This window comes from Camponotus vicinus, unplaced genomic scaffold, assembly GCF_025532165.1.
Source record: "Camponotus vicinus isolate PSW18456_S1 unplaced genomic scaffold, iyCamVici1.0 SCAF_9, whole genome shotgun sequence".
In the NCBI taxonomy this organism is placed as follows: domain Eukaryota; kingdom Metazoa; phylum Arthropoda; class Insecta; order Hymenoptera; family Formicidae; genus Camponotus; species Camponotus vicinus.
Window position 1 is genome coordinate 6,102,788 of NW_028141981.1, and position 24,571 is coordinate 6,127,358.

General features: G+C 32.5%; 1 protein-coding gene across 9 annotated transcripts in view; it reads right to left on the reverse strand.

The window, feature by feature from the left end:
- Positions 1-24,571, reverse strand: part of LOC145977052 (uncharacterized) — a 66,980-nt gene that overhangs the window by 5,732 nt on the left and 36,677 nt on the right. For 2 of the 9 annotated variants that reach the window (XM_083108692.1, XM_083108695.1), the window contains exons 6-10: positions 24,167-24,253; positions 23,676-23,759; positions 23,103-23,141; positions 22,272-22,334; positions 503-563 (exon numbers count right to left, since the gene is read on the reverse strand). In XM_083108692.1, coding sequence (XP_082964818.1) covers positions 503-563; positions 22,272-22,334; positions 23,103-23,141; positions 23,676-23,759; positions 24,167-24,253 — 334 coding nt within the window. Of the gene's footprint in view, positions 1-502; positions 564-2,010; positions 2,182-2,311; positions 2,492-3,050; positions 3,565-4,515; positions 5,302-12,650; positions 12,927-12,982; positions 13,074-22,271; positions 22,335-23,102; positions 23,142-23,675; positions 23,760-24,166; positions 24,254-24,571 lie in introns of those variants that run through there. The other 7 variants (XM_083108696.1, XM_083108699.1, XM_083108698.1 and 4 more) reach the window with 7 other exon arrangements.

Below are 24,571 nucleotides of genomic sequence, written 5' to 3' on the forward strand. Positions count from 1 at the left end.
CCGTTTAAATTTAAGTTTACATATATATATGTTAGCTACTAAATAAATATAACAACAGATAGTAGACTTCAAGGTTTTCACATTCGCTTAAGAAAGAGAGGGCATTTTTATCATATAAAATATTAATAGATAAAAATTTTTTATTTACATATATAAGCGATATTTACTAGAAAGTAATGCATATGACTTGTGCACTTGATATAATATATAGTAATAATTTATAAATATCGAGTTACAAATAATATATGCAAAATAAAGATTAGCAGATTATTTAGTAATATTTAGAGCGATTGAACATTATGAACTTGAATTTAATCCTGGATATCATTCCCGAGAGAAATATATTTCGAAAAATAATTCTTATTTTTTGACAAAGTTGAATTAAATAATAATTAAATAACTATAGATAGGCAAGATTGCGTAAATTGCGTAAATTAGTTGTGTAATTTGAAGTGTTGCAAAGCAATGACACCGTGTGAATAACGTTTTTTATGAAACTTACGTAAATCTTCCTTGGCCACTAGAACAGTTCGATCGACCGTATCTTTCGTTGATCTCGTAATCTGCGTAAGAAAATGGCTTTTATTATCTAATCGACTTGATTATGTATCATGCAATGCCAACGAATCTTAATTCACGATTTCTTGCATGTTCTAATATTTAAGAACTCATAAATCGCTCGAAGATACCTGAAAGTTTTCTAAGTTCTTATAGAATATATGTGTGTGTGTGGGTGTGTGTTTAATAATTAATTATAAATTATTACATAATTTAAACAATTAATATAATAAAAAATAAAACTTGTTGATATTTCATTCGAGCTAAAATCCAACAAAGTCTAGACTTAATGAGCCTATACTAATATGTATACACATTCATCTCTATTATTTAAAAAAATTTTGATTTTAATTCGTACATACTCGCTTTGCTTTGTCACATCATATTCTGCTAATATCGAAAAACCTACTTATTTTAATCTAATTTATTTGTTGTCGAAATATATCTTGATAATTTTGATTATTTTCTGAAAGTATCGAGAGACACCTTCCAACTCTCCCTCTCTTTCTCTCTCTCGCTCGCCTCCGGAGACCTTTGAACCTCATCATTTTCGATTTATTGACCGATCTACCTCATACGCGATGAGATAGAGACTTGGCGCGCGATGCGGTGTAACGTAATTCCAGACGCCGTTACCGGCGTTATTCTCGACGACCAAGCAGAGAGAAAGAGCGAGGCAAGTTGCTCGGTCGTTTTCTAACGGTATTGACCACCGTGCGAGAGTCGAGTCGCGGCCACTTAACCGCGATCGGCTTTGGAAACCGGTCGCAGGTGCGTCGCCGCTTGCTTTCGGCCCCGAATGCGAAAACTATCGCGCGAGGGGAAGAAGCGTGATAACGCGGGAGAAAGGGAGATATAGGTGAACTCTCGAATCGACCGTCCTCTCTTAACCGGCGCGTAATTGCACGGGCGATCGCGCGATTCACGCGATTCGATCGTCACACAAGCGTAGCACAAGACGGTAATGAGACACGAACGTGAACGCTAATTTCCCGTTAAAGTCGTTTGTACGCTGAACATCGAGTCTTGTATAATATCTCAAAACGTTACATAATTACAGATTAAAATAAAATATACATATAAGAAAATATAAAAATTATTTATATATTATACACAAACAATATATATAATAAATCTTATTTTATGATTTTAATTATTTTTAACAATATAAAAAAATATAATAAATCCTATTTTATAATTATTTTTAATGTTGTATAATATAAACAATAGCGTAATCTCTTTTAATATAAATTATTGAAACTTCTTTCTTTAGTTTTTTACAAAAAATGTTTTGAAAAATCTCACATTATCTCATTTCAGAAAAATATGAAACAGAAATTAATCTAATAAATATATATTTAATTAATATATTATAATTTTCTGAAATAAATTATATTTGATACGTCCCGTTATATTTAAGGGATCACGCGCTGATATTAATCGATCGATTACCTCGACCGTGTCCTCGACGCGAGTCTGTTCCTTCGCAATCATCTGTTCCTTCGTAGCTCGAGAAATTCTGGTATTTGTCGACGTATCTAGCTTCTTCGATCTGATTGTGAGACAATCTTCAATTTTGTACAATGGTCTCATCGATACTGCTGATGCGTCTACGATTTTGTCCTTAGACAGATAGATCGTACACATCGATTATATAATTGTTATATTAGTCGTGCGTAATAATTATGTCGCATAAAAAAACATGTGCTTATCACGCGGTAGAAATCTCGCTATTTATCATTCGATCGATTACCTCGATCGTGCAGGAGTCGATTCGAGTAGTATGCTCTCTCTTGATGATCTTTTGACCTGTTGGGAGGATCTTCGTCGATACTGGCATCGTTGTCGATCTCGTTCGGTTATCATCCTTGGTAAGAGCCGTATCATTTTGAAAGGGTCCAATAGTCACTATCGACCGACACTCGAACTTGCCCTTGAGTATTTATATATCTCAAATTAAATATTCGCATTTTTATATTTGTACACGATCATATATCTTCGTTCGCGTTCGATTTAATTGAAGAGATGCGTTTAATAGAATTTTTTGGAATATTAAAAATTCTAAGATGTTTCTAGTTTACGCAATCCCGACTTGATAAATTGATGATTCGTGATACAATGTTAATAAAAATTTAATAATTGTACATATATAATATGATACTTGTTAATGTTAAATGCAACACTTCACATATATAATGTACTTTTGATTAAGAAACATTTTTCATATAATATCAAGTACCTACACCGAGATAAAAGAAATAGACACACATAGATAAATATAGATATTGACGTAAACATATCATATTTAGCAATTAAAAATTCCTATTATCGATTTAAATATCCGATGATATAAATATTGTTAATAAAAAAACGAATAAATTAGATACAACCATGTGAATGTTAAATTTAAAACAAATTACGATTAGTAATAAATTGCAATTATCTCTCTACAAGAGTACAGCGAGCTTCGATCGCGATCATCATCGATTTACCTCGTTTGTGGTTACACGTTCCATCCTCACTTCTCTCTCCACTTGCGTGGAAGGCGCTTTTATTTTCACCTGGCATACAAGAGGCGCTTCTTTTTTTTGCGTCGGGAGCCTCTGTCGCGTGTCTACCTTCGATCTCGATCGCTCGATCTCGATCTTACGCACTGTAATCGGACGATCTGGCACTCTGAATTCGGTACTCCGATCTTTACAGCCGTAAACGCCGATGCTGATCTTTGGTGCTTGCGACTCAACCGTTACTATATCGTCCGGGAAGCTTTTGCATCGTGCATTACCTTCCTGCCTGGTCTTATCGATCAGCCGTCTCCTCTCCACCGGGTTCAAGTTCAGTTGCTCGATTATCGCCCGTATGTTCGACGATATGTTAGGCTCGCGATGCGACACCACCATGATGACGGAATGTGTAATTAGATATCGCAGTGGGCTCTCTTCATGCACTTACACGTGCACGTGGTAGATTTATCCTCTGCGATTCATACAAAGCTGTCAGAAACTGCTGGAAACACGTGTGTTGTCAAAATGGTGTGATATCACGATTGTCCTTTAATCATCAAAATTCATATCTAACCGGAATCTCTCTCTTTTTTTTATTCGCAATAATTAATTTTCAATCAATTGTCATTTAAATTTACTGTGAAATTAAAATAATAATTGAATTAATTTTACAGTCAATTATATTTTGTATAAAATATCTATCATGGAATTTCCTAATTACTGTAATATTTTATATTGAAGTTGAAATTTTCACGTTCTTAGATCATAATTTATAATTAATCGACTAATTTTCCAATCGCGCGTGACGATTAAATTTTCTACATATCAAGTAGAATATGACGTTTAACCAGTTTTATAATTATATCATAAAGGTGTAGACACACTTTAAATATTGAGTTTACATTTTTTCCGATTAAAATCCCGTTTCAGCGTCGATAAAACTTTCCACATTAATTTAATTCGTATCTAATTTGATTAATTCTATAATATACTTATACATTGCAATATTATATAAATGCATATAGTTTTGCAATTTTAATGATCAGCGGTATATTTGAGTACCAATAACTTTCTACATGTTCCTCGATAAAAATGACGTCACATCAATTTTCTAATTTCTACGTATTTATGCCGAATCCGTAACTCTTAAGATTTCATTCGTAATTTCGATTAACTCTCCACTCGAGAATTCAATTTTCCACATGTGTCTTCGAAGGAATGTAAAATCACCTGTTCTCGGATTGGCATGAATCTACCGTACGTATCGTAAATTAATTTTCCATCCTAATTGAATTTTTCGTTCGAACGTCAATAAGGTTTTTCACTGAATGCTAAGATGCTACGCGTAATTGATTCGAGACGAACCGGAAAAACAATCAAACGGTTAATCAAACCACATTAACGAATAAATACCAACGCCGACCGCTACCTGCTTTTCGCAATTAACACGCACCCTTTCACAGAACTTCACACAGACAAAGCTAATCCAGCAGCACCTCGTCCTCGTTTCCTCGATCTACAAGAATCCGCGCGATCCCGATCGTTTCCCACGCAATCGTCTCTCTCTTTCTCGCGCCGCGTTGTCTTTTATCGCGATCATAAGTCAAATTGTATGTCGATCTCGACGAGATCAGGCAGTTCCCGCTGACCTCAAAAATTCTATAAATAACTGTCTCTCTCTCTCTCTTCGTCTCTTCCTCCTCTCTTTCTCCTCCTTCACATAAGCTATCGACTTTGTGAAATTTACATAAAGCATCGCTAATTAACTTTAAAATTTCCAATGCGTATAATCAATTAAAGAGTCCGTCGATCATGTAAATAAATCAGTTACGCGTTTTTTTGTGATTAAATGCTGATTAAGCGAATTTTGCGCGTGGCAGCATCTTTGATTTGGCAACGAGAGAGCGAGCGTGAGAAGAAGTCAAATTTCAATTTCTTCATTCTTCGCCGATTTCGTACTTGAAGATGGACGACGTACCGTTTCGGATCAAGGAGTCGGCCCACGTAAATCGCCCACGATATTTGCTCAATCACCACCGTGATTCTTCTCGCGCAATCGTTGAACACCATGCTGTACGTTCACGTTTTTGTTATAACATCCCGCTACGTGATACAAAGAGAAATCAAAATATTGCTTCGACCTCGTTATGATGTCAGTTACACTTCGAATAGCTCTGCTTTTGAAACAATAAGCTCGCTTTAATTAAACTTTGTTTTCGCAATTGTGTGTCTTTATCTCTTATCGAATCGAAAATTTAATTGTTCTTTAAAAATTAATAATCATTTTACATATAAAGATATAATTACGTGATAATATCGTTTACATTATTATATTCATAAACAAAAATAAAATTTTAAGATATAGCCCTTAAAAAGCATGTGTTCAGACAATGTGTACTGCTTATAAAAAATATAAAATTTCGATGTACGAAAGAATCTGGTTTAAGTAATCTACAAGACTAATTGATAATAATGCTAATTTAATATGTAGATAAAGAGAATGTGAAATAGTCTAATATATTCTTAGATTAATTATAACGTGGCTAGATATATATGAATAGATAAATATAATCAAGCTATCTATTATCATATTCTGTAAATCTGGTCACATCTATTTCTCAATAAGTATACATTTAGTTACCGATTTACGTTCTAAGCAGGGATAAACGCCTGTACATGTCATAACGGATATTGCGGAATACAATAATTTTTTACGCAGTCGAGAGAAAGTAGAGTCGATAACTTCAAGGAAACGGATTAAACAAGGCAGAACCTTTTACATGTTGCAATCAATAATTATGGCAATTGCGTAATTCAATGTCTATTCCTTCTTTAAACATCAATACTTTTACTTGATAATATTGGTAATATCGAATTTATATATTATTTTAAAATGTTTCATTGTTTTATTGTTGGATATATTAGAAAGAAAAATAGAGAGAGAGAGAGAGAGAGAGATAGATAGATAGAGAGAATGTATTTTAATTTTTAAAATTATTAGTTCTTTCAAATGTCAGCTAACGTTTTTAAAATGCAAAATCATTTTGATTAAAAAAAAGGCTTTCTGAACATATTAAAATCATTTAAAAATTTTTCTTAATTATTCGCAAATGTAAATAATTTAATATTAAATTGATTTTTGAAGCTTAAGCTTAACTTTGCCGAAAGAGATAAAAGACGAAGAAGCTATTTTACGCTCTAACGAGTTTATAACTTTTCCCGTCGTTCACCAACTTGATCGAGACCTCTATTTCCATGTCAAATCCACTTGGAGAACTCGGTTTCTCCGTGCAATCGCGGTTGCAATTTGCGGCCGCAGCAGCACCTCGCGCAGTTGCAACAGTTGCGAATGCACTTGACGGATGCGGGCCGCGCCTCGGATAAGATGCATTATTAATTGCACAAATGCGTTATTATTTGCAGAAACGTGTGCGAGATAATAATAATGTTCAGGTAGATATATGCTCTCTCGTTGCCTGTGCATCGTTAGAAGTAATTGCGAGCCACACGAGTCGGCGAACGCGAGAGATCTCATCGCGCGATTGTGATACTGAATTTTTTAAACAACAAACGCGTGAAAGTCGCACGTAGAGCGAGATTATTCGGGCATTATTTATTCGGACAGGAATAAAAGCATTAAAAGACGTATAATAACTTTGTTTGCCGTTATTTATCGCCATGTTTTCCCGCGAGTTGGCCGGCGAAACAAGAATGCAATCATGCGAGGATAAGAATCGAACAATTTCTTCGACTCAATTTTCATTCTTTTTTTTTCTCTTTTCTCTATTTCACCGATATATACAAATATCGCGAAGTAAATCATGTGCGTCCGACGAATTGTGCGCACAATTTTGCGTCACAGAGAAAAGGATGTTGGAAATCTAGCACGACACGCGCGAAAGCCACGCTCGTGTTTCCGCGGCATTGTAAAAGGTAGCTGATACGAAATCAGAGAGGGACAGATAGAGAGAGGAAGGGAAGAACAGTAAAATAGAAGCGGGAAATGCAGCTTTTCGGGTCAATTGCGCCGAGAGGTCGTGAAAAAAACGCACGTTAAAAGCGAAAAAAAAACTCGGAATTTATATCACAGATATATTTAAAAATAAATAAAAAAAGTTACCATTATTATTATTATTATTATTATATATACTTATTCTTCTATTATTTTAACTCTTGTAACTATTATATTATAGTTATATATGAGTGTTTCATAGTTATTATTATTATAAAATGCTGATAAATCGATATTCAAATTTAAGAAAATGTACCAACACTTCTCTCTGCTCAAAAATTATACGATGTTAAATATAAAACTTTCTTTAAAAATTATGCAAATTATCGAGGCTGAATCGGCTACCGGAAATTGTGGGCTGCCGTGGGTTTTACTAATGTACGTCTGAAACGCGCGTCTGAAAATACAATCGTAATAATAATTTATGCGCAAGCCAAACGATGAGATTACATCCTTACGCCATACAGGCATGTCCTTTTCCTCTTTTCATAGAGACACGGTCACGTTTCTAACACGTTCCGAGAAACCCGTTTCGAAAGAAAGAGAACTTGCTCCTAAGCGACATGCGGATTAAGGTCCACCTAGTTCTCACGATGCATTTCGCAATCAACGATTTAACCGCGCTCCCTAGCCGACCAAAATTAGAGCGACATTAATAAACCCGACAATCTCTTTACTTGTTTTCTGTGAAACTTTCTATATATTTCCCTTTTATTTCAATTTGTCCACGTTAGAGTTTTTTCGAATCGCGCTGGAAGACAGGTTTTATTATCTCTATTTTTATATAACATATGTATATACATCAAGATGATTACTTTCGTAAAATATTCCCATCTAATTCATAACTCTTTTACTTTAATTAATTTGATAGGATTATATATGTTGATTGCATGTTAAAATTAATAATATGCAATAATAAAAATTTTAGAACTAATTAATATTATATAATAAAATTGTTTTCGAAAGTTTCATGTATTAACTTGACATAATGCTTCTTCTAATTCTTGCTTTAATCTTAAATTGTAAAACTTTATATTATAATATTTATAAATTATATTTATTATTAATATTTATAATTAAAAAGTATAAGACTCGAAATATAAAATTAAACAAAACAGTTATAATGGCAATACGAGTCGAGTGTCGACGTCATAACACATTTATTTATAATACAATCAAATAGATATTGAACAAATAATATTTATAATATTTATAATATAATATTTATAGTAAAAAAATTAATATTTTTAGTTAAAATTGATCTACAATATTTAAATATTGAATTTATGATAAAGCTGCGATTAAAAATAAAGAGTTAAAAAACCTAATCGAATAGAGATTATCTCTATTCAGAAAATCAATTTCGCTTTGATAACGTATCATGCATATCTTTGATGTACCGTGGATGCGATAAAATACATACATTTGCCGAATCACACACATATATCAATGTCGAATAAGCTTATCTGCATAGTTATATATTTAAATCTTCGAGAAACGTATGCATATTTCGCAAATTTCTTTCCAGAAATATATAATTATATAATTATATTGCTTAATGGAAAGTCATCCTATAATAGCATGATTTTTAATCCTTAAAAATGATTTAATCTCAAAAATTTTAATGCAATCTATATATAAAATATTAATTTAGGGAGATCAATCAATAACACCAGATAAATTATCATATAATATTGTTGATAAGAAATAAATATATCTTATATTTTAGAAAAATTTTTTTTTTAATTTCGAAAATTTTGCAAGAAAATATAATTAATATAACAGAACTTTCGTACAATAATATTTTACTATAATATTATATAATATTTTCCTACAAAAATATATAAAAATAAAATATATATTATTCTTTATTCACAAACACAGAAATGATAGAAATATACCAGATTCATTAAAATTAGAGAAAAAGAGTAGAAAGTTTGAATTACATCAGATTTACGAGAGTTCAAGCTTCTCGCAGATTGAATCACGCAGATTATTGAACGAAGGCGAATCGTAAAATCTCGCGTTTAAGCAGCCGCTTAACGTAACCGACCGGTAGATTTTCAATTCACACGCGGTCCGGCCGGTTTGTTAGCCTTTCCGGCGCATAAACAACGAGTGTATTTCACGCGAGACGTATCCGCAGGAAGAAAGTGACTGACTCTCTTGCAGAACGCGCGATCGCGATAACGACGCGAAACATCACTGCGGTTGATGATTTACATTTCGCCGGAATCTCCCGCACTTTTGCGGAATGAAAATCCGCTCGCCGCATATATTTGCCGGAGATCGAGATAGCGGAGAGCGGGAAAAGGAGGAGAAAAAGAAAAACGGAGTCGTTTGTTCTCTCGTCGCTTTGTCGATGACGATAATCGTTCGAGACAGAGAGAAAGAGAGAAAACATGGAAAGTGAACATACGAGAGAGATTCAGCTTTCCGATACTTTTCATCATCGCCGAGAAATCGAAGGCGTTCGCGAGACTCGCGTCCGTGATTTGGAGAAATTAAACGCGGTGGAGAAGAAACCGAGAGATCACGGAGAGGACAGTGAGAGAAGCGACGTGATAGCGCACCGTGAGAAAGTTATTCGAGATATTGTATTATTATGGCTTATGAAAAAGAAAATCGTGTCGTGTTGTCGCGAGTTCTTTCGATTCATACGTCAAACGTCATCGTCGCGATATTTTTCTGCGTTCCATTGATTTACGAGAGCTCTTTTATTCTATCACGTATAACGCAACATATGTATCTTAAAAATGTATACTGAAAAGTTTATACGTGTATAATTGCGTCAATCATTTTACATAAACAGCTTTTTTATAGAAGTCGGATTTTTTTTGCGATATATAAATGTTGCAGTTAATATCATACATTTAAAGAGATGGCTGATGAAAGTGAGAGATTCGCGTGATTTAATAGAGACACCGAGAGAACACAAAGAGAGATTTTCGAGGGAAGCGTTGTATGTTGCATTTGCACCTGTATCTGCCCTTGAGACACATATGTATATATGTATAAAGAAAGTAAATGGTAGATCGCGGAGCGTGATAGCGGCGATCGCCGCTCGTTATGTACATACATTGTGGACGAGACGTTTAATTCGGGCTGCTGAGCGGTTAATACAAATGAATGAACAATGCAACGATTAAACAGCATCGTATTCAAGTGGTAGAAGCAGAATGTTGTATGTATGTACGTACGGTAAGATTGCGAATGTTGTTGAATACGAAGAGATTTTGATCGAGCTTAATCAAATCTGATTCAATCAATTCAGTTTTGCGCATTAGCATGACTTTTAATTAATACTGCGAACGATTTCGTGTCAGTGACGCAATAAGAGATATCGGTATTGTTCTTTCTTAATAAGGCACGACTCGATTCCGAGCCGAGTTTAGCGAATTCCGACTAATCTAATCGCATACTTGAAGAATTACGAAAATGAGAAAGAAGAATGCAATTGAGAAACAATTGTAATTAACAGCTCGTAATTATGGCAACAGAAAAATCGAATAATTTATCAAATAGTAGATATTTAGGAAAAAAGCGACATACGTATTAAAAAGCTTTTGCCTCTTTTGATTCAAGATTGTATAATACTAGTACAATTTTAGTAATGAATTGATTACATAATAAATAAAAATTTTAAATGATATATAATATTCAATTTTATTATATATATATAAATCTTATTTTTTCATTTAATATTATTATCAAATAATTTCAATACTATTATCAGTATCATTATCTAATTCGTAATTTTATTTAATACTAAATATCTTAATGTTTTAAAAAAAATTTCATATAATGTAAGAGATCATTGAAATATTTTCCGTAAATTCTGATTTAAATTATTTCTGTCTGATTGAAATATTATGTTTCCTGATTGAAATTATCTTTATGAAGGAGAGGTGCAAAGAGATGGGTGCGGAACTATTCAAATGTAGTACTCGTAAATGCGAGATTGCGTAGAATAAAAAATAATGAGCTATATTATAAGGAAACCACATTACATTTTGCATTTGCATATGTGCATGTATGTATATGTGTTGCAATTTGTCTGTAATACACAGAAAAAGAGAAAAAGAGAAAGAGACATGAGTATTATTGAATACAGAGAAGACTTATGATAGCAATTCTCGACCCAGAAAAGTAAGAAATTACAGAATCACTTGACCGAAACAGAGTTAACGATGATCGTTCCAAACATGAAATGAAAAAGCGATAAAAGGACATGGGAAGCACATATAAATTGAAACCGTTAATGTAAATTAGTAAAAATATTAATCAATAAGAAATGCAAAAAGTTAAAATATAAAGATACTTTGCAGACCTTTCTGATCATTGCATCCATTTATATTACATGTAATGTATAGCAATTATTATTATATTATTTGAATTTTACTTATTTTAATATATTATTATCTTACTCTTTTATTACTTTAATTTTTATTTTTCTTTATTAAATTATAATTTATTAAATTATTAAATTATAATTTAGCATTATATCTATGTTATAAATATAATAAATAAATAGTAATTAAAGAATATATTTCTCCTTCTGTCCTACAATTCACGTATGAACCGTTTCTTTGCCTAATATCTTTTGTAAAAAAATGATCATGAAAAATCATAAAACATTAGATTTCTTATTACTTTTAATTTTTTCCAATATTTCTAATAATACTTTAAATAAAATATGATTAATTTAATATCATATATATATAATATCCAAATGTAATATTTTCTATTGGAATAAATTAAGAAAGATGTAAAATAAAATATATTTTTTTATTTGTGCTATATCGTTCATCTGTGTTATTGTGACATTATTAAAGAGATGCAATTTCTGCGAGCGAATCAAATGCAACTTCAAGCGATTTGCAATCATTGAATTTGACATAAATCGAACATAGAGAGTTTTGTGAGCGATTGACCATACGAGAGATATGGCGATAAGACTCTTCCGAGTTCGTTCGACTGATCGATTAAACAACAGTATAGGAAGCGCGAGAAATGGCTGCTCGCGATCGGAATATCAATCTCGTTATACTAGTACGCGAGAAGAAAAGAAGAGCGTGAATCTGTTCCAATGAATGCGTATGCTTAGCGATGCGAGAAAAGAGGAAGTAGGAGAATGTAGAGTACATGCTAATTTTCATCGTTCGCTCGTAACGATAACGAGAGTTGTCGTCTAGCGATCATTATTAGGACGATCTTAAACACAGTTCTTAATCTCCATTTCATTTGCACTTCGCGTATAATGAATCTCGCAAGTACGATCAATAAATTATAATCAATTAGCTTATAATAATAAAATAATGCTTATGTACTACTATCGACGAATTTCTATTAGAAAAATTGATGTGATTATAAATGTCGTAAATATTTAAATATAAAAATTAATGTTAAATTTGAGTATCTACAATTGAGTATTGAATTTCGAATTTATCTTATCGATTTTTATGATAAGGCAAATATAGAATTTATTCAAGATACGATTGCTTTCATTGGTGATCGTGCAAAATTCAACGATAGGATAAAAATCAAGATATTATTTAAGTGTCTGAAACACATACATTATATATATATGCACGTATATTGCAAGTTAATTATTTTACACGCGTAAAATATCAAGAACGCATGGAACTGCGACAAAAGTCCTTTCCAACGACACTTTTCAGAGCATCAACGGCTCGACGCAAGCGCGCACAATCGCCCTTCTGGCACTAACATCCCTTTCTTTTCACTTTATAATTAATTAGGATTATTAATTTAAAGCTGATATATCGAGAGAGCGGAGCGTACTGTTCCGTTCCGGTCTTTCCGGTGATTCCGGCTGAACGACTAACACCGCCGAGCCGAAGGTCGGTGCGATCGATCAAGATTTATATAACGAGAAGCCCTTCACCTGATAGAGAAAGGGGGCGAATACGGTAATTTTCTAGACTCGCGCACACTCTCTACTCGTGTCATGCATGCGGAAAACGCATCGCGGCGCGGTACCGACTGAATCGAGGATCCTGACTTCTCGTTCCGCCGCACTTGGACGGCAGTAGAAGTGGCAAATGCCGATCAGACCAAGTGGTGGAGGCCTCAGGAACGTATACGGAGATATTATGCGCCATGACGTGTAATGCAATTTATGCTTGTTTCTTAGGAAAACTCGTGTCTTGAAGATTGAAAAATGAATATATAAAACTTATTGTTTCATAGTGCTTCTTACTATCTGAAGTAAAAGTATCTAGAAATCATCCAGATAAAATAATTGTTCCACTTTTATCCAAATAAATTTATCTAGATGAAATTATCGCCTCACTTTTTTATCTAAATTGTCAAAATATATATTATCGTCATCTTTATCTTACTTTAAAAAATTGTTATCTTCTTTAAATCAGTTAAAATAATATTTAGTGAATTTATTCTACATCGATATAAATATTTTTATAGAATTTTAAATATCAAATATATATTTAGAATTTTAAATTTTAAAATACCGTTTTTGGATTATCAGCATCTTTTTCGTTGTAAAGATAATAAATATACATAACAGACAGAAATAGTCTGTCAGAAAGCATATTTCAGAAAATTTTTGTTTTAAAAAATAAGCACTTTTAAATGAAAATATCAGCATACTATTTTTTTATACCCTAAATTTAATCTTACAATCAAAATTTAATATTTTCACAGTCTGCGAATATAATATATAATATATAATTATATTTTGTAATATAATATAATGATGTATACAATTTATAATGTGAATAGCTTCTATAGAATTAATTTTTTAGCCAACAATGAAATGGCATTATTTCATTATTCTATTAAATTCTCGTGAACCTCTTTCGCAAAAGGTGAATCTTAATATTTCAATTTATATAAAAAAGTCCTATTAATTTTAATATTAACTCACATAAAAAGTGTAAAGCATTTATGATTGTTGCTGTCAAATTTCCTTAAAATCAACTTCATATTATTCAAAAATTTATAAGTAACACGAAGCTCAATATCGATTAGGCTTATGTTTCAAAAAGATTTCCCAGCGGAGAGTGTCAAATCCCGTACGTCCCTGAACACTTAATGGCCTCTGACAAGAAATAAAGAGAGGCGAGGATCGAGAAGGCTGATCTACGAGGAGTCGGACGAGCCGCGTGCTAACGGTGCTATCCATCTCCCTGCTTGCCAGCTGTTGGCTGTTGAAGCAAGAGTAGGAAAGCTTCTCTGTCCCATCTTCTTTTCCATTTGTCATCTTTCGTCTAACGTTGTTCGACAGAGCAACGAAAGCAAAAAAAAAGATAAAAACAAAGATACAGAAAGAGAATATAGCGCGATAAAAAATTACCAATATCGAACCACTATGAACCATTTGAAGCCTCAAAATTTATTATATATATGTTATCACGAATGTAATTTAACACGGTAAAATAATACATATAATATTAAACTCTAAAGAAGTCTGGATTTATATTGCTTATTAATCTTTAGTTTATCTTTCTAGTTTATTAATTTTTTTGATTTGTTGAAAATATATTTTTTAAGCAGATCGGAACCGAATTTCGTATCACTCGACTCGTTTAGAAAAAAGAACTGTGTCACTGTTCGTTTTTATGCTCGAGCAAAATGTAAAGCTACTATTAAAAACCGATACGGAGCACTGATCGCTTTACACGATGCGCGTGCGACTTCTGTTGCAATTAATGTTTGCAAGTGGATATTTATTCCGAGAAACAGTCTATTTTCTCTCTACCACAACTGTTCCTGCTCCTTTCTCGACATTAAATGAGAGCCTTCCATAGTGCAATTGTCGCGCAATGATTCGCAATCGCGAGAACGCCACCATCGAATCGCTGCACTTTCGTGCAGCAATCGTACCTCTTTTCTCCTTCATCACGAAACGGAAGAACGATCGTGACCGGAAAAGGCGTGAGCGACACGGAAATAAAAATCTAGCTTATTAGAACAAATCCGATGCATCTATCATCGATACCGGAAACCTTTTAATAGAAAGAATTAGCAGAAAGTGCATATTCTTTAACATTTTTAACTTCAAATTGTATATATATAATAATAAATTTTTCACATAAGGCGCACATTAATATAATAATAAGATACGCACTAAACATGTGAAAAAAATTACCTCGATATGTAACAAATAAAATCTAAATATATTAATAATTAGCTAATTTATATATCAAGAAAATAATGTAAGAAAATTAATAATGTAAAGAATCTTTTACTCATATCTTTTTTCCCATTCAATTATCGTTTCTCCAAAACGCCACCATTCCCGATATAATTCCAAATTATAGTGTGAAATATCTGGTTTCCTAAATCTTAGATTATTTCGAATAATTTTTATAATAATACTCGATTTTTAATCAGTTAAAATAATATTTGACTAGGCGATAACTATCTGATGCCTTAGTCCTCCGTAAAGACTTGTAAGGATTCTTCGACTTCGTTGGCATGCCATGAGGTAAATCGCGATCTAACAAATGCCAAGCAAATACCAAACTGGCTTAGATTGACAGTCTAGTGGGTTCGCATTGCAAATGTCAAGCCGCGATTAGAGGCCGTGTAACCTCTATAAATCTCCCGTCGATTATCCGAAACTGCCTCCGAACAAAAGGAAAGACGTAAAAACGAAGTACATGGTACACACGTGCACGTACACGTGCATATGCGAAACGGAACAAGGTAAACGACACGTGCGTCATTGTAAATCTTTTGGATGAAATGTTTTATTACATTGGATTAATGAGCTTTCATTCACTTCTCGATCGTTGCTTGAATGATTCGCGTGCCACATTAATTATATATTTTTATACTTTTAAAAATATTTAATAAATGTTTTCCTGAAAATTTAATTCATTCTTTGTTCATTATAAATATCTCTTTTTTTTTAAATAAAAAAAATGATTATGATAAAATAAACAAAATGAAAAATAAAATGATTAATATTAAACATAGTAAAAATAAAATTAATAACAATATATGTTATATAAAATAATATCAGTTTATTTTATTAAATAAAAGTTATTTCTTATAATTTACTTAACAAGTCTTTTGCATAAAATCCGGATAAAAATGAAAACTCTAATAAAGCTAATCTGAAGATGTACAATCTTATCATAAATAAAAAAAATGTATGTAATATTTATTAAATTTCCATAAAATCGAATATGTTGCTCTTCTCTATTTGTGAATACATCAAATTATTATCTCAATGTTTTGCTAAGATTAAAATATAAAAAGGAATAAAATGTAAAAAATATCTAAGATAACTTTAATGTATATTATTGCAACAAACGTTATTTTCTTTTTATAAACTGTTATTTTAAAGAACAAATTATTAAAATCTCTGTAAAATTTTATATTTAGAATAGGACTTTTAAATTTCTAGATACCTATCTCGTTATTTGATTATTCATCATTTTTTATTTCTTTCGAAGAAAATGATTGATAGTTTAGACAAATGAAGTCAATGAACTTTGACACTGAAACACTCGGATTCGAGTTTTGTAAAATTCGCAGCATATACGAAAAAAAATATGTATTCCTGAATTATATTCAAGATATGTATAATGAAATGATAATGAAATGAGTTAAAAGCTGTATAACTTGTTATGTTACTAACGTACGGTACGTGTAATATTCGCAAAATAGCACGTGAGTATAAAATAGCTACAAATATATTATATATATATATATATATGTGTGTGTGTGTGTGTGTGTGTGTGTGTGTGTGTATATAAAATATATAATATGTATATGTACATGTATAAATATAATAGATGTATTAGAGAGAATTATTAATACTCCTTTTTTGATCGATGCTCATACTATGATCAATCGATTGAGACATAAATTTACAATAATGATTATAAAAAAAGAAGAAAAAGATGAGAATTCGATATGTTATTAAGCATGTCGTGTAATCATCAATCGATCGCTCGATAGTAAAACAAGACTGCTCCATTCGTTTTCTACTTATACAAGCATTTACTCGCTCGAGTGCACCCAAGACATCATTGCGAACATTACGACGCTTTATGTAATGCTTAGAAAGTCCATTTAGATATATTTGTTAAAAAAATTTGTGTATATATATCATGAGTAAATTATGCAATCGATGAGATCAATAACTGTTATGATATTATCATTAATGCATATCATCTGTAATATGATAAAAAATACTCTATTACTCCACTCATAAATCGTAAGGATAATAACAATTGAAAAAAAGGAAGATTAATTGAAGATAAACTTTTTATAGTTTTTGAAATTGATATACGATTCTAATTTACAAATTATCTTATTATGTCACAATTTTGAAAAATTTGTAGTTAAAGTTGCAAGAAACAATTTTAATATATTTTTTGTTTTATTATAGCTATGATATGTATGATATATGCAAGAATTTTTATTGCTTAAAGTAAAATGTTAAAATCTTCGAGCATTTAAAAGAAATTTGTATAGACTATGATTAATAAATATATTCATGATGATTCAAATATGGAATTTATTACAGAAGGGTTGTGAATTAAATCATTGAATTTCAAATCTACTAAATAATTTTCAATAATGTTTATATAAGCTAAAGATTTCTTTTAGATCTCTGAATCTAATGTGTGTGTGTGTGTGTGTGTGTGTGTCAAAGTTGAGAAATTTAAAATGTATATAAAAATTTTTAATTTTAACATTCCTATTAATTTCATAATTTTAAAAATTTATCAATTTTAATTATAATTATATAAATATGAATCCAGTAATATACATAAACATATATATATATAAAACTTTAAATACCTTATTAAATACTTTAAAAATTAATATTTATATGCAGTTAAAAATTTTTAAATATTCGCTTTTAAATCATTAATGCTTTTTTAGTTAAGAAAAAGCAAAAAAAAACATAACAAATAGAAATTGATTGTCAAACGACACATTTAAAAAAAATAAGAACTTATAAATGATAATATGATTACTACACATACACACACACACATATTGCTTTTATGTCCTAAATTGTTCTTAAAAGCGATATTATCCTAAGAGATTGTTTAGATAAATCTCTTTCTATTTTACTTTTTACTTCTATTTTACTTACATAAATTTAAAGCAGGACCATCTTCGTCTTATCTAAGATCTCGTAACATGTATTTTATCTTCATATAACCATTTCAAGATTATCTAATTGTAAGCGAAACACCGCGCGTTATAAATCGCAATAATAAAGATGAACTAACGTCCTCTTTCGCAAATAGTATTGCACTTGCTATACTTGTGACGACTTGGTGAACGTACGAGTTCTGCCATCTACCACTGGTTGCCAGAGCGACAACAGTGATCATCGGATGATCACCAGTCCTGAACCGTTTTACCGACATATATTTCAATGAGATTTCATCTTATTGAGTAGAGACTCACGCTTCTTTACTAACATTAGGTGCTTTCCATTTACATCAAAACTCAGATAAATCTCACTTCTGTCTTTCTTTAACATGAATGTTGAAAAAAGACAGAAGTGAGATTTATCTGAGTTTTGATGTAAATGGAAAGCATCTATTGTCAATTACCGATCATGTTAGATAGCAGCATATATATCTAGATCAAACAATCATATGGTTTCCCTATAAAAATTGTGAAATTGACAGAGTTATTGACAAAAAAACAGTGCGACAAGAGACATTTTGAATATCCTTCTTTCATTTTAATCAATACCTTGATTACTTAATAAATTGATGAGAAAAAGAGAGACGAATATCTAAAGATGATTCTAACAGTTCTTTATCAACTAATAGCTTCATTCTAAATATATCTATAAATAGCGCTTATTATTTGATATATCACTTTACGATAAGTGTCATAACTTTTTAAAGATTATGCCACATTTTATAAATATATTGATAATTAATATAAATCTCTCTCTCTCAATTAAATTAAAAAGAGCTTAAAAAAAATACACAAAATTGAAAAATACTAATTCTTCTTATGTCCTTAAATTTTACTGCTTTTAATGAATGATAATTCCTAAAAATTAAACAACATATGAAAGTTAAATGAAACACCTTTCATATATTGATTTATTGATGAAAAATCGACTCCAAATTAATAAATGATGGCAATAAATCTGAAATACCTTCGATCTACGTTATTAAATGCGCTTTTATCGGGTAGTAAACATTTTCTTTCTGGGATACAATAAATTTACATCGTATCCTGCCAATCTGTCTGCGTCTGTCGATCCGTCAGCGAAAGCGAACCAACAAGCAAGGAGCGAGCAAGCACAACGAAATGCTCGGCGTGTTGATCTGTCCACAGGCCACGGGCCAAGTAACAGTAAACCTTGTATCGCGCTCACTCCTTCTCTCGCTTCTACATATTTGTTCTTATGCTCGCTATCGAAACAATGTTCGCGTCCCTTCCCTGAATCCTTTGACTATATTCTAGTCTTCAACGTTTTCGTCTTTTAAATTGCTGTTGGATCATTAATTTGAGACCAATGTGAAAGAATGTATGCGAATATAATATTACTGCGAGTTAATATTTTCAGATAATTTGTGCTCAGATTTATCTCAAGTCATTGAAATTTTAATTCTTAAATCTTCATTTGTTGCTTTTTATTTTTTAACTAATTTATTGGAAGTAATAAATAGCATTTATTTTTAAATGTTATTTATTTTTTAAGTCACGGTAGAGAAAGAGACAATATGTGGCATTTTTGTTTTAATAATATCCTATCTATTTCGAGTTTCATATAAAGTGATGAATATTTGCTAATTATTAATGATAGATGTTATTTTCAAAAAACTTGATGTTGAAAATTTATATAATTGCTCGCTAAAATAAATTTTTTCTAAAAAAAACCTATTGACTTTCTAACAACAATGCAGCGGTAACGACGAAACTACAATAGACGTGTTTTAATAGCTCGAAAACTGAGTCAGAGAGTGTCGCCACAAAGAGGACGATTTTGCGAACAGCGACTCGAAACGATACAAACCGAGTATATTGTTTTAAACAGTTGTCGTCCGTCATGAAGCCCGCAATAATAGCCACCGACGGAGATTCATCGCCGAGAGAGCAGACGGAAATAATGGAGCGAGCAGAGAACGCACGAGAGAGAAGTCGAAACAAACAGAGAGAACGCCGTAAAAGGGACGCATTCCCGTGTTCGACTTCGTTCCTTTTCCTACTCCTTTTCGCGCTCTCACAATGTCCTCTTTCTCTCCCCTTCCCGCACCTCCCATCTTCATTGTCTTATATTTTGCAGGACGCTCGCTTTTGTGTGGCGAAAGATTTGTAAATGTGTCACGAGCCAAAAATATCTACCGTTAGACGCGATGATAAACTCGGATTTCCCAGAATGTAATCATTATTCCCCCTTACTCGTGCACGTTTGTGATTATTTTTCGTTCTTTAAAAGACTAAAAATAAATTTACTTCTCCATGTCGGAAAATAAAGTTTTAAAGAGTTATACGTCAATAGTAAAATAATAGTAATATACAGGGTGGCCCACGTAAAGTGTTACAAATTTATATCTCGGAAACGAAGCAATTTAGAGAAAAATGTTTCAGACAAAAGTTGTATGGTTTCGAGGGGGACATGAAACGGTGCCATTAGTTTGACCTTGAAGAATTAGCTGAAAGTCACGTGAAGGTCACCTCCAACTTTTTAAATGGGACACCCTATATGTTTTTGCATATTCTTATAGCTCATCTCGAGAGCTTTCCAAAACACTATAATTAAGTTAGTTTTCATTAAGTACTTTCCGAGTTATGAGGTTTGAAATAATTTCGTAATTTTACATAAACCGTAAAATATCTTGTAAAATATTCATTTTTCGATTATCTTACCTTAACCCTACTTTTAACTCCTACTTTTATGTACAAAATAATGAGAGGAACCAATTGGTGTAAAGAAAACACATAGTTATTTTTAAGAAAAAAAATGTAATTAATTGCAAATTACATTTTTTTTTTCGAAACAATTATGTGTCTTCAAGGTCAAACTAATGGCACCATCTTATGTCCTCCTCGAAACCATACAACTTTTGTCTGAAACATTTTTCTCTAAATTGCTTCGTTTCCGAGATTTAAATTTGTAACACTTTACGTGGGCCACCCTGTATATATATATATAATTATTAAATCATAATCATATGGTGATTTATTAATTATTAAATCGTAATCACATTGTCATACTAGTTATTAATTATTTAACATTACTAATAATTTGCGATCTCTAAACTAATTTCTGCAAACAGACCAATATTACTACTTTATTATAATTTTGATGTAACAATGTTGATGTAATAATCAGATAGATATAATAATCAGTTTTTATTATCGAAATTTTATAGAAATGTCAAAAATGTAGTTTCCATATATTGAAATATAAAATTATACTCCGACCGTTTGGAAAACGATATGGAGGATAGCCATAAATTATATGACATGTCGTATTTATGTCAAGTAAAAAATAACAATGATAAAATATATATAACGTTTAAAAGATATTATATAGAAAACTTTAAACGCGCAATATGATAATAACAACAGTTCAGTTTGACTTTATCGAAACGCTGATATACGATGATACAGCCATATAGACCGCAAAGAGCTTCCTAGTCATAGTTTCCCTCATTAATGGAGTCATATTTTTGCTCCTAATTTTCGAGAATTTTAATAACTATACGACGTGTGTCCGGCTTCTTTTGTTTTTTTTAAATGCAGACTTTATAACGGAGACGTCTTGTGTATTCCACGTGTCGTATGAAATAAAAGTATCAGTAGAAAAACAAATTTCTCGCACACGAATGTTACTACTTTTTCAGTCGAACGACGACCTTAAAAAATTCCCGTTATAGGCCGAGTGCACCCGCATCTAAGGTGATAATGCGACTCGACTACATGCGAGTCGCATCTCGCAATCAACATAAGCGATTATTCCCACGTTTCGATTCGTTGGCAGTGCATGCACAAAAGATTTATTATAATAGAAGAGATTAACGGATCTTTGTCGGATTCGCCACCTGTTGCAGAAATTCGGTTGATTTATCGATTGCCGATTAATTTAAGATCTCATTAGTTGATACCAAAGGAGGTCCTTTTTTTATAATATATAGTAAGATGAATGGCGAAAACGATAAAGAATACACACTAATTGAGGAGATGTTCCTTTCTTGTGTACTCACCTTTGCCTGCTCCTCTCTCTCGCTGTTCCTCTCTCCATGTTTGTCAAATACGGTGAAACGGTTCTAAAAATGGAGAACAATCTGTAATTATTTCACTATGATACACAATGGGAGTATCGTATGTTAAAGCGAAACGCGCTTTATTCGATCCCGATGAGTAATGTCAGCGAGTAATAATCTCGATGCCGCGAGCGAATCGTAAACGCGTTTCGAATTTCCGAAGAGAGACCGGTCAATTATTCACGGATTATTTTACCAGCTGGAATATACATATGTACGTATGTAACCGGTACATATACTTTTACCGCGCACGAGAGGCTAAGTGTGACGTAAGGAATGAAAGTCGATGACAGACTGTCACCGCGGCGGCGAGATCGCGATTTTTTGGCGAACGGAGAAAGTTCCCGGAGGAGTTGCGAGGAGATTATTCTTCTCTTCCTCTTCTTACCCCGATCCTGGCCCTCAAGGTTGATACGATCGAGGACACGAGCAACACCCGATTGAGCATCTTCCGCACGGATTTCGGGCGACCTGTATCGCGGTTCATTTTGATAGAAAAATTACACGTCACTTTGCACACAACACTCGCGTGTCCCACTTGATATGTCGCTGACGTTACGTCATCGTTCGAAAAAAAAATTGGAGGATGATATCGAGACAAAGTGACCGCTCTCGAGGACGATATAACAAATCGTCGACGATATCGATGTCGATAATAGTACTATCTCGTAACGTGCGAGGCGATACTAGACGGCTGTGGATCGAAACTAACGCACTAACGTCGATACCGCGAGGAAAATGCACACTCTCGCGTCGCACGCTTTATCTCACCTCGGTGGTTTCCTGCTGATACCGCTCGCCGGCAATCTGCTGAAACGCAAAAGCGAAACGTGACGTCACTTATACATCGAGCGTATACAACGTATTAGAAAAAATAGGTGAAACGCGCGGTAATTATGCGGATCGGGGCTATCACTGCGCCGTGCTTTCTGTCTTTATTAAAGAGCCGGCTTTCTTTTGCGCGCGGATCTTAGCGAGATCTCAAGTCATTCGCCGTTTCAGACACACAAACAAATTAAGTTTCTTTTCATTGCATATCATTTACCAAATAATAATAAGAAATGTGTACAATTAAGAAATTATACACACAAATTATATAATCATAATAATAACATAAGAAAAATTTTGTAATTTAGTAAATGACAATTAAATTTTGATAATAATAATACTTAAAAAAAAAATATACATATATATAACTGGACACACACACACATAAGAGGATTCTTTAAATAAATTTGTCCGATAAGGAATAGTCAAGCTACGTATCTATCGTCCAAGAGATCAACAGGTCGGCGGAGATTGTGACTTGCGCTTTTGATCTAACGAATTAATCTAGATACTTACGTGCGCTATACTGGCTGTCTCTGGTGAGGTCCCGGAGGCCAGTTGATTCCGGTTCTCTATGACCGTCTTGATTTGTTCGAGTACCTGCGAACAAATCACGTGTAAGCGATAAATAGTTACACATGTGTTGTTATACACGACTGTGTCATTTGTCAAAATTATTATTTGCCATGAAAATGTAATTCGAAAAAATATGTATAAGACTTTCTATTTTCTTTTTATTTTCTTGATGACATTTAAAGGGAAAGTTCTCGCTGCATTGTAAAACGGAAATTTTCTTTTTAGCATGTATGTTTAGCATAAAACACGGCATATTTTAGTGCTCTATTAAAGGTAGAAAATATGTTTCTGACAAAAAAAAATACGACGATAAAGATTGTTATGCGTCTCACGTGAAATGTTTATCGTTAAAAGCATCGAGAGCAGTCGCGAGTTTTACGAGTGTAGATTTATGAGCTTTAAAAGTATGTTAAAAGCGTCCGCGAATTTACCCGCAGGGATATCCGGTGCCTTTGTGCAGCGTGATGATTGTACTCCTTGTGCTCGATGATCTCGTTACTCTTCCTAGCCTGCCTCCGCTGAAAAAAGATAAAAGAAAACGTTCATGAAATGAAATTGAATCTTCTCGCGATTTTTTTTGCGTGCCAGAATTTTCCACGTGAAAACTATTCGAGAAGACTTTCCTCACAAGTATCAGGACGGAACGTGCTCTTCTCATTTTTTTTCTCTCGAAAATAGAAAGGATCGTCCTACATTTCGTGGCATTCCGATAATTATCGATTGCAATTATTGCAACCGTTGAGCCGCACATTTGAGATATAATTATCGCCGATACTAATCGAAAGATATATAATTTGCTAGAGTATAAATTTCGCGAATATACAAAATAAAATTTA